This window comes from Propithecus coquereli, unplaced genomic scaffold (genome assembly GCF_000956105.1).
Source record: "Propithecus coquereli isolate 6110/MARCELLA unplaced genomic scaffold, Pcoq_1.0 Scaffold8, whole genome shotgun sequence".
Classification (NCBI taxonomy): domain Eukaryota; kingdom Metazoa; phylum Chordata; class Mammalia; order Primates; family Indriidae; genus Propithecus; species Propithecus coquereli.
Genome location: NW_012154173.1, coordinates 16,353,428 through 16,369,642, shown reverse-complemented (window position 1 = coordinate 16,369,642; position 16,215 = coordinate 16,353,428). Strand labels below are relative to the sequence as shown.

The 16,215-nt window shown below is 39.1% G+C and overlaps 1 protein-coding gene across 1 annotated transcript in view; it reads left to right on the top strand.

Moving 5' to 3' along the window:
* Positions 1 to 16,215, top strand: part of DNAJC5B (DnaJ (Hsp40) homolog, subfamily C, member 5 beta) — a 41,428-nt gene that overhangs the window by 16,696 nt on the left and 8,517 nt on the right. The window contains exons 2-3 of the mRNA XM_012663147.1: positions 5,577 to 5,790; positions 9,355 to 9,526. Of these exons, the coding sequence (XP_012518601.1) occupies positions 5,577 to 5,790; positions 9,355 to 9,526 (386 nt within the window). The remainder of the gene's footprint in view (positions 1 to 5,576; positions 5,791 to 9,354; positions 9,527 to 16,215) is intronic.

Here is a 16,215-nt window from a genome sequence, read left to right as displayed (position 1 = left end):
AAAAATAAAAACAAAAAACTCAATCAACCACATTAACAAATTAAAAGAGAAACAACATATCTTCTCAATAGATGCAGAAAAAACATTTGATAAAATCAACGGCCGTTGATTCACTTTTAGTAAATTAAGAAAAGAAGAATGCCTGCTTAGCCACTTTTATTTGACATTGCACTGAAGGTCTTAACCAGAGCAGTAAGGAAAAATGTAAATGATACAAGGATTTGAAAGGAAAAATCCAATTATTATTTGAGATTATGTAATTGTGTATTTAGAAAACCAAAAGAACCAATAACTTACTAAAATGAATACATGCTCTTAGGAAGTTTGTGGGATAAAAGACATCAACATATAAAAATTCTTTATATTTGCAATGAAAAATTGGGAAAAATTTTTCAAATGTCAAAATCACAAAAAATTGAACTTCTAGGGATAAGTTCAATGAAATATATGTACGACCTAAATGGTAAAAATTATAAAACTTTAAGATTCATTAAAAATATCTAAATAGGTGGACATATTATAAAAATGCCGATTTCTAAATTTATCTATAGAGTCGCTATAGCAGTGGTGCTACAACAGTTGAGTATCTACACAAAATAAGTGAGACTGGACACCTACCTTCCACTACATTAAAAAGTCAGCTATAAATGGGCCATAGGCATCCATATGAAAGGCAAAACTATATAGATTTCAGAGTTATAAAGATTTTATAGAACAATATCTTCCTGAATTCAGGAACAGATTGATTAATCTAACTAAATTAAGAACTTCAGTTCACCTACCGTAAAGAAAGTCACCATGATAAAGCCCCAGAAAGGGAGAAGATATATGTAATACATATAACTGAGAAATAATTTGTATATAGACTATGTATTTTTTAATACCACAAATTAATTTTAAAAACCAAACAAAAAATTTGTAAAACACTAAAATGCACTTAAAGAGAGGATATCCAAATGACATGTATCAGCCTCATGTAAACCATATTGTGTTAACACATATATATTACACAAACCACCAGATTGGCAAACATTAAAATGTCTCAAAAGCTGGGAAAACCTGGTCAGAATCGAGGCTGAGGTGAGGCAGAGACCAGTAGAGAGTAGCAGGTAGATCTCATCTGAAAGTGTTAGACGGGGTGAGGAAGGGAAAGGGGCAAAACATTACAATTCTTAGAATTATTCCATTGCCTCAAAGTAGGTAGATGTTAGCAGACCTTTGATAGGTAGACCTTTGATAATGACAACTATAAACTCTGAGTTTATCTATCTTATCTGCCACTCATTGAACTCACTATGCATTTTAGTTGACAGCTGTCACTAGATTTTGAAGTGAAAGTTAGAGGCATTGAATGCTATTTCTAATATTAGTTATAGCCATATCACGTTAACAGATAACTAAGAGTATAGAGAGATTCAGAGTTAGAGGCTCACATTCTGGTTGGATATTATGTTACTTTAAGTATAAAATTAGGAATGACAAGGAATACCTTTAAAATGAATAGATGACTATTCCATTTAAATGCACTCCAACCACTTCCTTAAACACTAAATTCCACAGGTGTTTTCTTGCTCTAAGGACAATTTGCAGGTGGGTGGGACATTGCAGTACTAGCTCCTTGAATGGCTGTGTAATTTTGGCAGCTGCCTCTGCTCACCATATTTCCCAAGGATTCCTCAGAGCCAAGAGTATCTGCCAAGAGGAGTCAAAATGCTGCTGACGACTGGGAATTGGATGTGTTACAAATGGAGGTGTTCCAACCCTCCGAATTTGCCAAGTCCATTGTTGGGAGTATGATAAATGGATGGAGTGCCCTGCCCCTGTGAGCTGACAGAGATCCAAGCAGCTTTAAAAATGGCACAAAGCCAGGCTTTTCTGCTGAAGCCTTGGGTGGTGTGCGTCGGTCTACAACTGAGCCCCCAAAACAAGAAAATGTATATAAAGAGGCGTTTTCCAGGGATTTCTTGCTTTTAAGGCAGAAGTAACAGCCCTTTCATTTGATAAAGTGGACACGATATCTTTGTAACCATCAGGGGGAGAAATGCTGGGATTCCTAGTCCAGGGCCCAGAGTGGGAATTTCAGGAATAATATGCTGTTAAAACTAATGTTCACTTGAGGCTTTTCATGATGATTGTTGTATTGTTACAGTTTGGGGACTTTTCTTTCTTTCTTTTCTTTTTTTTTTTACCTCCCTCTTAATTTGGTAATGGGTCATCTAAGGGAACAAATTCTAAACTTTCAGCTATTCAAACAGAACATAATTTGTGACAAGAGGTTTAAAATGCTTAGGGGGAAAAAACCACACGAACACTATGTATAGATTTTTATAATAAACAAAGCTAAAGCAAAGTTTGACAAAAAACTAAATTTTTAGTTTAACTAAGTAAATTTAGTTAACTAAAATTAAGTTTTGGTTTAACAAAAAACCTAAAACTAAATATGTAATCCCAATGTGCAGCTATAAGCACCATTAATTTTGGTTATAATCTTCCATTTTCCTATTTCTTTTCTGCTTATTTTTCTCTGTGTAAAGACATATATACATTTATCTGTGTGTATGTATGTGCAATGTGTGCATGTGTGTGTGTGTGTGTGTGAAGGTCACCAAGGATTTTTGTATCACTACATCCAGTGGTCGATTCTTAGTCCTCATCTTACAAGACCTGTTAACAGCATTCGACACAGATGATCACTCTCTTCCTTAAAATACTTTCTTCATTTGGATCCCAAGACTGCACACTCTCTGGGCTTTTCCTTCTACATCATCGGCCTTTCTTTCTTAGCCTCCTCTTCTGGTTATCCCTTCCCAAAGCTCAGTCCTTGTACTTCTTGGACCCACTCTTCTGGTTCCATGGTTCTAAATATCATCTGCCTGCTAAGGACTCCCAAATGTACATTTCCCGCAGTAACTCTTGCCTGAACTCCAGACTCATTTCCCTCTACCTTCATCTCCACTTGGAAGGCTAATAGGCATCTCAAAGGTGTCCAAAATGGAACTCCCAAATCCTAGCATACCACTCCCCACTACCAAAAAAAATTCTTGTGCCATCTCATTACATAGTAATCCAAATTTCCAATTGCTTAGGCCAAAACTTTGGTGCCTTCTAATTCTTCTTTTTCTCTCCCACCCCATGTCCAATCCATCAGCTAGTCCTCAAAATATATCCAGAATCCAACCATTTCTCACTATATCCACTGCTACCACACTGGTCCAACCACCCACGAACTGTGTGCCTGGATCACTACAAGAGTCTCCCCTGTCTTGCCTTTGTCCTCTCCAAGACTGAGTGATCCTCCTATTACTCTTCTCAAAACACCCTGACGGCTTCCCACATCACCCAGACTAAAGCCAACCTCCTTACAATGGCCTACTAAATATTCTGCATGCCTTACTTTTTAAATTTAAAAACATAAATACAGGAAGTAGCGTAGTGGTGGTTACGAGTATGTGGTCAAGGCCTGCTTGCTTGTGTTCAAAGCCTGGCTTTAACTATTATGTATGTGATGTTAGGCAAGTTACTTCTCAGTGTCTAAATTCCCTCATCTATAAAATGACACAATTATATCTATCTCATAGGGTTATCGTGACAATTAATGAATTAATATTTATAACATGCTTATAATTGTACTGGCACATGGTAAACATAAAAATTTTAAAAATGAAAAAATAGACATTTATGCTATTAGCAACAGAGTTCATCAGAAATTCTGCATGTAAAACACATGTTGCCAAATGGTCCCATGTATAAGAATTTATAAATACTCCATCTTTCAAAAAGGATTAAAAATGTTCTAGTTGAATAGATTTAAAATGAACCATCATTGTTTTATGTTTTGTAATTTATTCTGAGTTTGGGGTTAAAATGGATTATACACCATGATTTATGCTTTTAAATATTTTGGTACTTTTTAAGCATCATGTTGCTGAGCTGCTTAAATATTCATCTACTTCCTAATCACTTTAATTCCTAAAACGGGCATGATTTGTTCAGTTTCTCATGTCGATTGATTTGTGAGGTGTACTTTACTTTGTAGCTCTGCTTCTGGATTTTTATTACTGTATTAAAATGAAACAATTTGATCCAAACCCATACAATAAACAAAAGCTCACTGTGTATTCCCATCTATATCCATGATAGCACAGTAGGGAGAATGAGTCATGTGGAATTTCCAGTAGAGAGTCATAAAATTAATTGACTTTTTAGTGACAAAATAGCACAGACTCAATTTTGAACATAGCTTTAATCATTATTTAAATCTGCCTGCAGGGGAAATAAGGGGCATGGCCCCAGCCAAGAGTCCGACACTCACAGCTGAGCTCTCACTTCCATTTTCTAGGTTGCCTTTTAAACTCGAGCATAACCGAAGAATAAAGGACACCCCCAAATTCCACCCTCACCTCCCCACACGCAGAGCACACAGCCCTACCCCTCAGAAACTGCTATGATCTGCAGAGAGCAGAGGGCTTTTCACTCACAAGTAAATTTCTACAGATTATTTGAAGTGGAAAGACCTATTTGGAAAGAGGCCAAATATACATTTGAATACAAGGGAAGTCACAGTATTTGCTCAGAAAAACAAAAGGGACTTAGGACTTGTGGAAGATTAATGAAGGGATCATAATGTTCAAGAGAGGATAAATTATTTATTATTATTTTTTTTTTGGATAGCTGAGTTGAACTTTTAGAATATGTGATGTGAAGTTCTGTTAATTCTGGAAAGTTCTTCCAGTTCTAAATGGCATTTTGGTGTAAACCGGTCCTGTTGCTGGAACTCTTAAAGGCCTTCGCATGGGGGGATGGGCTTGAGATCAGCTTCCAGGTAAAGAGAAACTTCACATTCGCTGCAAAACGGCAAAATGTCTCCGGCTCAACAACAACGCAGCTGTTGGGTCGCAGTCGGAAATGTCGCTCCTTGGGGCGCCCATGGCCAAAGAATGGCCAGATGCACCAAAGGAAGGCAAGCAGGAAAGTGAGGTTTATTGAGGAGAGAAAGATAGAATAATAGAGTAAGAGCAAGACACAGGTTTGCAAAGCGAGATACACACGCCACAGACAACGATCAGACCCACTGTCACAGCAAAAAGAGAGACAAAAAAGGCCTCGGTTATGGTCTGTGTCTTGTTTTATCGTGTCCGCATTGGGACCTCCCTCATGGGTCACACGTCACCATGGAACCATTTTGATTGGACAGTTGGGAGTCATGTGACCTGAGTCTGACTGCTCATGCAGATCTCCCATGAGCCTCTCTGACAGCCTGCGGGGGTGGGGGTGAACCACAAGGGCACCCACGTTCATCCCGAGGAGACCCGAATGCATCACTAGCTGCCTAACACAGCTATGGAGAATTCCTTTGGGGATGTGAGGACAGATATAAGACCACTGTGCCTGCACAGTAGAAACAAGAGACACCATGGAGAGAAAACCTTATTTCTTAGTTAAATCGCCACGAGTGTGAAACTAACTTCACAGTATTTGCGAGAATAAAGGACATACAAATGAACGGTGCCCTTCTAAAGTGTCATCTTTAACTCTTGCCAAATAACCCTTCTCCTCCCTTCTTTTTATTTTAAAAGAAAATTGGCCCTGAAACATCATCCAGACAAGAATCCAGATGATCCAGCCGCGGCCGAAAAGTTTAAAGAAATCAACAACGCCCACACCATACTTACGGATCTCTCGAAGAGAAACATATACGACAAGTACGGATCGCTGGGACTCTACGTGGCCGAGCAATTTGGGGACGAAAACGTTAACACCTATTTCATGCTGTCAAGCTGGTGGGCAAAGGTGAATCAGATTTTTTTTTTTCTCAAAAACAATTTCCTGGAAGACCATGCTCTTATTCACTGTTTAAGGCTCCACCTCAGAGAAAGTCTAACCTTACTCCTATTAAGCTCTTATAAATAACAGAGATACCACTTCCACCGAAAGCAGTTATTTGAGGATCATTTTTGGTTTAGCTCATCAAATAATTATAAAATACCGCATGACTTAAAATACTTCTAGACATTAATTATATTTGAAATTGGAGCTTCAGGTTAATTCTGAGTGCCCCCACGTCCCCTGCAATGACTAATTAAGAACTGACTCATTGCTCAAAACCAAAAATAATTTATTAGGGTGACAACTGCTTAATAAATTATTATAGGACAAATTTAGCCATGTACTCTACTATCTATAGCTTAGGCTACATCAGCAAACACAATACTGGGGAGAATGAGTGGTAATTATGTCAGAGGCTCACATGGAGCCTGCTTTGAGGTCGTGGAGAAGGAAATGAGGGGGAAAGGTGAGAATTAAGTAGTGAAGGACAGAGAGTTGGAGAGGCAGAGAGGGGGAGACAGACTGAAATGGATATCTGGTTAAGAAAAAGGCAACATTTTTAAGGACTCAGTGCAATCAGGATTAGCTTTTGTGTAGTAAATTTTGTTTGGTTTCCTAGGAATCTCTAATATATGTATGTTTGGTGATGGTTGTTATGTGTTTATGAATTCCAATATCCTTATCTTCTGATGAAAGTATATTTATACAAGAGCCATACATCTAGTCTATCAGCATATTTTATGGACAGTTCACTCCACATTCATATGAGTTGCAATTAATAATAATAAGTATTATTATTATTATTATAGTAATAAAAACCCAAATCTCCAAAAAAGGCAAGTTTCATGCTCAGTAGCATTCTGATTGCTGTTTTTTTTCACTAGAGAGAATATGTTTTTGTGCATGTGCATGCCGAGTCTACAACCTAAAGCTTCGGTGTCTATTGCAGCCCCAGGGTTCTTTTCCTTGAGGATACCTGGAATTCCCATTGAAACCCTTTTCTCCATTGTTGTTGAACACTTGGAACTTGGAATGAGAGTGTACATACTGACAGTGTCATTCATGACAATAGGTTGAACGTCATATGACAATATGGGCTTCTGTGGGCTTGCACGGGAACCTCACCTCTAGGCATGATTCTCTCCCATGGGAAGATACATCTGCAGTTCCAGATAATTACCCACGGGCACCTGAGTGCATATAGGGGACTGCCTGTATAAAAATGAGAATATGATTCTTTGCCCAGGAGGTTGACAAAATTGATCAAAATTCATACAGACAAGCAGAGTCTGCCCACTAGTGTGAGAGATACACAAAATAATTCCTGATGTGGCTCTTTAAAAAATAAGGCCATACGCAATTCACAATTGCAAAGATGCGGAAACAACCCAAGTGTCCATCAATACCTGAGTGGATTAATAAAATGTGGTGTTGTTAGACCGCAGATAATTCCGCGGTGGGCCCAGGGGAGAGACGACCACCCTGAAAAGCGAGCGGAGACTGAGACTTGATGCAAAAAGCAAGAGGTTTTATTACAAGCGCAGCGCAGGGGCGCACAGCGTCACCAGGTTGGGTAGCTGCCGCGCCAAGGCTTACAAGTTTGAGGTTTATAAAGGTAAAAACCACACGCAGGTGGTCAGGGGCAAAGGGATAAGAGGAGTTTCGGGGCAGACGGATAAGAGGAGTTTCGGGGCAGACGGATAAGAGGAAATTCCAGAGGCTTAATCTTGCACAAACTACTCCAGGAGGCCGAGGGTGGGATAATCACGTCGGCTGCAATCAGAACTGCCAGCCTGGGGTGGAGAAATTCCAAGAAGCTGCAATCGACACTCGCAGGCAAGTTTAAGCAAGGACTCACGGGGGGTTTTGTTACATCTTTGCAGGCCTACTCTAGGAAGTTCAGCCTGTCATGGAGTCACTCCTGTCCCGTGTAGCTGTATTTAACTATCAACTAAGAGCAAGCACAGTGACAGAAGCAGATGGCATCAGTTAGAATTAAAGAGAACACTTTCTGCTATAGCCTTACATGCCTTACATTTCACACACACACACGGGGGGGGGGATTTTGCTATGACCTTACAGTGTATGTATACCATGGAGTACTATTCAGCTATAAGAAACAATGGTGATATAGCACCTCTTGTATTTTCCTAGATAGAGCTGGACCCATTCTACTAAGTGAAGTATCCCAGGAATGGAAAAATAAGCACCACATGTACTCACCAGCAAATTGGTTTCACTGATCAACACCTAAGTGGATATATAGGAATAACCTTTATCAGGTGTCAGGCAGATGGGAGCGGGGAGGTAGGGATAGGTATTTACGTACATAATGAGTGCGATGCGCACCATCTGGGGGATGGACACGCTTGAAGCTCTGCCTGTGGGGGGGGGGAAGGGCAACATAACCTAAACATTTGTACCCCCATAATATGCAGAAATTTTTAAAAAAGGTGAAAAAAAAAATAAGGCCATAGAAAATATACCTTTCCCTTCTACTTGTACCAAAGCCCAATTGCACGGTGCCCATCAGAGTGGCCTTGCACACAGCAATCATGTATGCACTACATGAATGAATCAACATGGCATCAGAGATATGTATTTTAAAAAATACTGGACACCTACTTGTGCCTAGTACTGTGCTGAACATTGTAAGGGATAGGCAAGGTTATTTCCCAGAAAAGGCAAACAATCTAGTTGGAATAATGAAAGAACAAAACAGTATATAAATGGAAAGAAAATTTTCAGAAATGAGAATAATGCGAGAATTGCATAGTAAAAACAAAAAGAGCAAAAGTAGCTAAAAAAAGGAGGAGCTTCTTGGGGCAATGGCTCAAGAACACTGCACAGGAGAGCGTTGGAGGCAGCTGGTGAGCAGAGGGTGTTGCAGTTGTTTTCAGAGTAATTCATCTAAGACAATGAAAATGTAAAGTTTCCTTAGCAAAGAGATCCTGCGTGCAAGTGTGTGACTGAAGCTCCCCAAGCCCTCAGAGGCTCCACCCCACACCTGGGGCCAGAGCCAGGCAGCAGGAGGCCCAAGCAGGACCTAAGTAAGGGTCATTAGCATAGGGTCTTGACCTCAGGTTATGGAAGAAGCACAGAGGCACACAGGTGATGGTTGTCCCTCATGCTCCCCTAATTGGATAGCAGGTGCATTCCGATGAACAATGTGTAAGCCACTTTCTATTTCAAATAACGTATTTTTAATAAAATCATACTTTGATTTTGCTCAATTCACAAAAATGGACTTCTTACAGTTTCAAATTGGGGAAGTTGAGAGTTTCTTTTAATCTTTAGCTGTGACAAAGTTAGCGAGCAAACCTTTTATGTTTGTGGGGCTGTTCACTAGATGAAGCTAATCATTTATTTATTACTTTATACATTCATTAATTCAATATGTGGTCTGTGGGGTGAACTGTGATGTCTTCAGGTCTCTGGGGGTACAAGGCTGCAGACTTGATTTCTGGGGTTCTCCCCTCACCCCACCACCCCTCACCCCCCATTTTGCCCCGCCTCTGTTTCCCCTAGACCCTGTTTGTCATCATCGGCCTCTTGACGGGCTGCTATTTTTGCTGCTGTCTGTGCTGCTGCTGCAACTGTTGCTGTGGACACTGCCGGCCCAAATCATCGAAGCCAGAAGAGGACTTCTATGTGTCCCCCGAGGATCTCGAGGAACAGATCAAGACCGACATGGAAAAAGGTGGAGTAAGATGAGAGCAGGGGGCAGGGGTAGTGAGTGTCCCTTCATAGGCCCTACCAAGCACCAGGTCCCACGGCAGCAACAGCTATCACGGGAGTGGGAGAGACCCAACAACCAAATGGGGGGATCTCCCAGACCATCAGCTTTGGTGCATTTTTCAAGATGGATGAAAAGACAGTTACCTTCACCAGGCAGAGACAAAAGCAGAGCCTGACACTGTTAGAAAGAAATCATGAAATATGCTGACGACAAAGCAAAGCAAATGCAATTCATGGTCTCATTATAACAGTGAGCTCTGGAGTCAGGAGGTTTGGGTGAGACCGACCAGGACAGGAGAACCCAGGTAGAAATTTCTCCTGGGAAAAGCATTTCAGCCTGTTTCTTTAGGATCTCTGTTGGAATAGAAGAGAATGCACATCAAGAAAATCTGCCAACCCTTGACTTTTCTTCTTTTTGATGACTTACAACCTGTGACCCCTTGCTATGGGGACCCCTGGGTGGCCAGGCCAGCAAACAGAGGAGGTGTTCTGACCATTTTTTATTACTGCCCTTAGAGCCAAATTGTGGGCCCATGGTGAAATGTAATTATAATATTCCTTTGTTTTATTCGAGCTATAAAAGGACGAATTAATCTTTTAATGGGGGCATAGAACCAAAAATTTCAAACAAGCAAGATTACTAATAAGTGGGTTAAGCAGTGATATATGCATGGAAATTCCTTCTCTCCAGGCAAGGGCTGGTGATATTGCCACAACTTGCTTACAAGTGATAATCCCGGTGTATAAATGCCATCTGCTCTTGTGAGAGAGAGAAATTGTTATAAGATTAGGTCAGGGGTGGCTGGCTCCATTGTCCACAGGATCTCCCATAACATCTGTCAATCCAACCCAGTACTCAGTCACGGACAGACGACAGGAAGGGACAGTGAGAAAGGAGAGTATTGTCATCATCATCCACTGTGTCGACCTTCTCTTAACTTTTCCTTTAGAGTGGGAAAACCAAACGTAGGTGAATTGAACCTGGATGTCCCAAATCCAGTCCATCATACTCTTCTCTGAAAAGTCTTTCTTGTTTTAAATTAGATAAAAGCTCCACCAGGTCATTTCATTAGACCTTCCCTTCTTTGTGGAAGATTTCTTTTCTGGAACAGAAATCCACGCTAGGTGCCAGATTCCACCCAGGTGTCCTCCCTGCTGGGTGATTGGTGATGAATCTCTGTGCCTCTCACTGTTCTCAGTGCTGACGCCCCGGAGCTACCAATTCCATTGCAGAGGTCAGATTCTAGATGAAGTAAAGTACAATCCCATTTGGCTGTGTTACTAAGAATCCTTAACCAAAAGGAAAAGATTTATCTTATTTCTAAATATTTAAAAGCTCCCATCCAGGGATAATCCAGGTTTTGTGGGGCCTGAAATTTACACAATTTGGGCAGTTCTCTTTAAAAAAATGAACACAAAATTAGATCTGAAACTGAATATTTATTTAGAATGAGAAAAAGAAAATCACAACAAATCGCAGAGCTTAAAAACTGACAAAACACCATACATATCACAAAATCTAGGAAAATAGCAATCGTTTAATCAACTGCCTGGCACACCTCTGTAATACTTTCGCCCTGATGCTTTGTGGCTGCATATTCTTTGATTGCCTCTTCATGTAACAATAATTTTATAATATTACTTTCTATAGGAAGAATAGAAAAATAATTGCCTTTTCTCTAGCATGTTTAATCAAATTTTTTTATTTTTGGTGAATTAAAAAATTTTCCTTCAGCTTTACAACTCATTATTGATAATGCTGTCTACATTTTTAGGGATCGTTGTCAAATTCAGAAAAACTCCTATCTGGTTTATTTCATATATAGGTTGTAAAATTTGGGGGAATTTTCCACAGACCACCTATGACCGTACATTTCAAGCCTGTTGTCCCTATACCACCCAATACTCCCAGGGGCAGAGCCCATCAGACACATTCATACTGTGTGACACCTCAGTGAGTCAACTGGCACGGTGAGCTGTAGGAGTCTACCTAAAGAAATTCCTACACCTGCATGGCTAACAATGATTAACTATACACCAAGTTGTCGCAAACCACAGAAACATACCCCACTCAACTCAAATGAAACCTATCCCCAACTCTTTATCCCCTTAACCAAATCCCCAAAGTGTCCACAGCCCTTCCATTGCCACTCATCGGGCAGAAGAGAGTGATGGAAGGAAAGTCAAAGTGAAAAGAGATGCTTTTGCTGATTGTGGTCAAAATATCTTACTTTTGCAAATCTACAAAAATGTAAACACATTGCTAGGGCCCTGGCAGGCCCTTGGAAGGGTCTGCACAGGTGAGGGTCCTTGAGCTTAAGTTTCATTAACTGTGTGGTAAACCTGCCACTGATCTTGAGGCTAACATTTCATTATGAGAATCTATGCCTGATTTGCAGTCAGTCAGTTGTACTAGTTAGATGCAGATTTGTACTCCACTAATTCAGAGACTTAATGTAGTTACAGGCAAAATTAATGCCAGTTAAGGATGGAAATCAGACTCCATCTGAAGACTTTGCTTTATGAACTGTGGTCCAATAAATGGACTGTGGTCTGATCCATTCTGCAAAAGAAGGGACCCACTTAAGGTTTTTTAGGAAAATACACTTGAAAGAGGCTACCACTAGTCACTTGGAAATTAAATGTCTCATGACACATGATAAACAGCATTCTTCAAGGTCTGAGTCCATTAGGAGGCACTGGGGTGACATTGGGGATTTGATAATTTTATTTTAGTGATTCTGAAATTAAATAAAAAATGGCAAACATTTTCTCACTTAGGGGATTTTCAGTACTCACATCAGATCTAATGATAAAATCCTAGGGTGCTAGAGTGGGGAGGGATCTGAGGAGTCAATCCTCACCTTTACAGGGCTTCTCTAGGAGGCTGCTCTTTTGAAAGCTGCCCGTGGTGGGAAGATTTGGGACCTTATATGAAAGAAAGAATTGCCCATGAAAATTCAACCACAACAGGAGGGTTTAGAGTCAGAGGTAACTCTACACTCTACCCTTCAACCAGAAGGATACCATAATCCTTTTTAAAACTTTAGTGCAAATATTTATGGAGTTTTGTTTGTTTTACAAAAATGATATCATATCCACATGTTATTAAGTTTTTTTTTCTGGCTTATTTGCAAGAGGAAAAATTTTGATAAAATAAAATTCATCAATTTTTTTAAATGGATTGTGCCTTTGGTCATGTCTGAGAACTCTTAGCCTAATCTTATGTCATGAAGATTTTCTCTAATGTTTTCAAAAAATTTTATAGTTTTATGTATAATATTTAGATCTGTGACCCATTTTGAGATAATCTTTGTGTAAGGTGTGAGGTTTAAGTCCAGCCTCTTTTTTTTTTTTTTTTCTTTTTGGCATATGGAATCTAATTGTTCTAACACCATTTGTTGAAAAAATTATCCTTTCTCCCTTGAATTGTCTTTGCGCCTTTGTCAAAAATCAATTGGCCATATATCTATTGGTCAATATCTGTACTGTCTAGTCTGCCCCATTGATCTATGTGTCTGTCCCTTCACCAATCCCACTGTCTTGCTGCCTGAAGCTTTAGAATAAATCTTAAAATCAGGTAGTGTGATTCCTCCAACTTCATTCTTTTTCAAAATTGTTTTAGCTATTCTAGTATCTTTGCCTTTATATAAAATTTATGTAAATTTTATAATCAGGTTGTCTAGATCTACAGAAAAATACTGCTGAGATTTTTATTGGAATTGCATTAAATTTGTAGATCAGTTTGGAAAGAACTGACATCTTTACTATGTTGAATATTCCAATCCATCAACACCTCATGTATCTCTACTTATCTAGGTCTCATTTGATGTATTCCATGAGTGTTTTGTAGTTTTCAGCATACAGAGCTGCTACATGTTTGGTTACATGGATACTTAAATATTTCATTTTGGGTGGAGCTATTACACATAGCATTGGTTTTAAATTTTGTTTCCAATTGTTCATTGCAAGTATTTACAATTGCCTTTGTGTATTGCCTTTGTATCTTTGTATCCTATGTCTTTGCTAAGGTCACTTAGTAGTTTGGATTTGTGTGTGTGTGTGAGTTCCTTGGGATTTTCTATGTAGACAATCATGTCATCTGCGAATAAGAACAGTTTTATTTCTTCCATTCCAATCTGTATGCCTTTTATTTCTTTTTCTTGCCTTATAGCACTGGCTAGGATTTCTAGCAATTGGTTTACTGCTCTGCTGTCACTGTCTTAAAATTCTTAATTTTTGAATAAAGCATATCACATTTTCATTTTGCACAGGGTTTTGTAAATTATATAGCCTGTACTGAGGGTGTTTCCCTATATAGACTATAAATCTGGATTTCAAGCTTGATGATTTTTATCAGTAGAAATTTTTCTTTGGAGGAACTATTATCTACCTTTACATTTACATTTTAAAATCTGTATTAGATAAGTATATTTATAAAAACAGAGGAGCCAATACTTACTGGCAGGGACTAAGACAAAATGTCACCAGAGCATAATACTCTGCTTTTGGTTGGTGGGGGCGGGGGGTGAGGGAAGCTCATTGAGATGAAACAGGATGGGGTGGAGAAGAGTAGGTGGAGTCAGGGCTTTATATTAATTATCCATCTAAGTGCTATGCTACAGATCATACTGTGCTTAGAGATTTGGCCAGTATATGACGATTTCAACTGGAAATTTATTTTTCATACATGAACACTGATTTTAAAGAAGCATGGTTAGCAGTTATTTCTTCTATTATTCTCCCTGTCTTTTATCCAGAAATGCCAAGATACAAAGTATAGCAAAATTAATATGAGGCAATCCTCCCTCCAGAATAAAAGTAATAGCTGCTTAACTCTTTGTCTTCTTATACCTTGCTAGAATAACAAATAAGAGGAAAGAAACAGGGGTTAAGTAGAAAACTACATGTGTAATTTGAATTCAGTGACTAAACACCTCAAATCTCACTTTTCAGAACATGTTATAGGACATTACAAATATTTCTTAATTTATGAAAATTCAAATTTGAAATATCAAATCATTTTTTACTAATTGACTTATACAAAACCATTGGAAATTTTTCACCTGCCTTGAGATAGTTTCAACAATTCTAATTTTATATATGTAAGGTTTTTTCTTGCATATTTGTTATTCTGTTTATATTTTTTTATTCTGTTATATATTTCAAACATGCCTATTCCTTGACCTTAGCTAAGGTCTAAGATACGTTTTGATGGTGTAACCTGGTACCAGTCTCTGTTCAGCAGTGGTGGCACATGTGGGATTTGGTAGCAGAGGGGAGAGATTTGTTTGGGTTTTTGTGTCTCTTTCAACTGTATCAAAGGACATAATTCAGCTTCTACCCTTAAGAAATAAAGGGAGTGAAGTTCAAACAGTGGTATCTTCAGTATTCACTAGTAGCTGTAGAACTTGTAGACAGATTCCCATCTCTTTGTCAAAATAATGATATACTTCCAGTGGGATGTTAGGAACACAGGGGAATTCTATTGATCTTATGAATCAATCAAAATTAAATGGAAAAGAGAGAATGTCTTGGAGGAGCCCTCACCCCATTTTCTAAAACATGAAAGGTAAAAGTTAATGGGTACCAGCTTATTTCCCTTACTTTCACATGTTCACAAATTAGAAGTTCTACTTTGTGAGATTTTGAGTAGTTTAAACAAGCTCATTTAGACCCTATACTGTACTCCTCCTCTGTTAGCTGCAGGCCACAGTGAAATCCAAATTCTGCTAGCTAAGAGAACTTTATAGACCATCTGCAGATAGAACCTATAGCCTATAAAGCCCTCTTAAGGTAGAACCTTGTTCATGGGACTGCGTATGTCTGTGAGTGTGTGTGCACATGTTTATGTGTGACATTGTAACAAGGTGTAGAAGAAAGAGCCTGAATTGTTACCAGTTAACTCTGAACACCCTGGAAAAGCAAATTAAAAATACAAGAGCTAAATTCAATATGTTTCTTCCAAGCTGAAGGCAGTGGGATGAAATTCAACCAAAATTCCCAGCTACACCCTAAAAATTTCTTGTGGAGTTATGGTTTCCCCATTTTTTTTTTGGAGGAGGGGGGAATAAAGTATCTAAAGGAGAAGGAGATTTTATAGTGTTGACCTTGGATCTAAAAATGTGGGATTCAGTGCACAGAAAAATGCGTTGACTGCTTAACCGTTCTTGCCGCTCACCTGGATAAAACCCAAACACATTCACAACCGCTGAGCTGAAAAGGCCATATGGTTTGTAATTAGACTGTCTCTCTTGGCCAAGATATTGAGACATTTATTACATTTGCTGTTCAGCATTCATCACATCTTACTGCCCAGGAAAAGGGCACCGAGGAAGAGATGAAGTTTATCCTTCCTCTTTTTGCCACTCCCCATTCAATCTCCTTCCCACCCCTTTCCCCCTGATCAAAAGGAACGGATTTCTAAAAATAATGCGTAGAAAATAATACTTGCAACTAGTCCAGAACACTTTGCTTCTTCTTTACATAAAAATATCAAGTAAGCATTATCAAGGCGTTAGGCCAGGGCAGTAGGACAGGTGAGTCAGCTCAGAAAGCCCCCCAAAAAAGCAGCTCAAAGTGGACCTGAGGTTTCTTTGATTTTTGGCTGCCGAGGTTTATTGAGATAGTTGTTCAACAGCAAACTTTTAC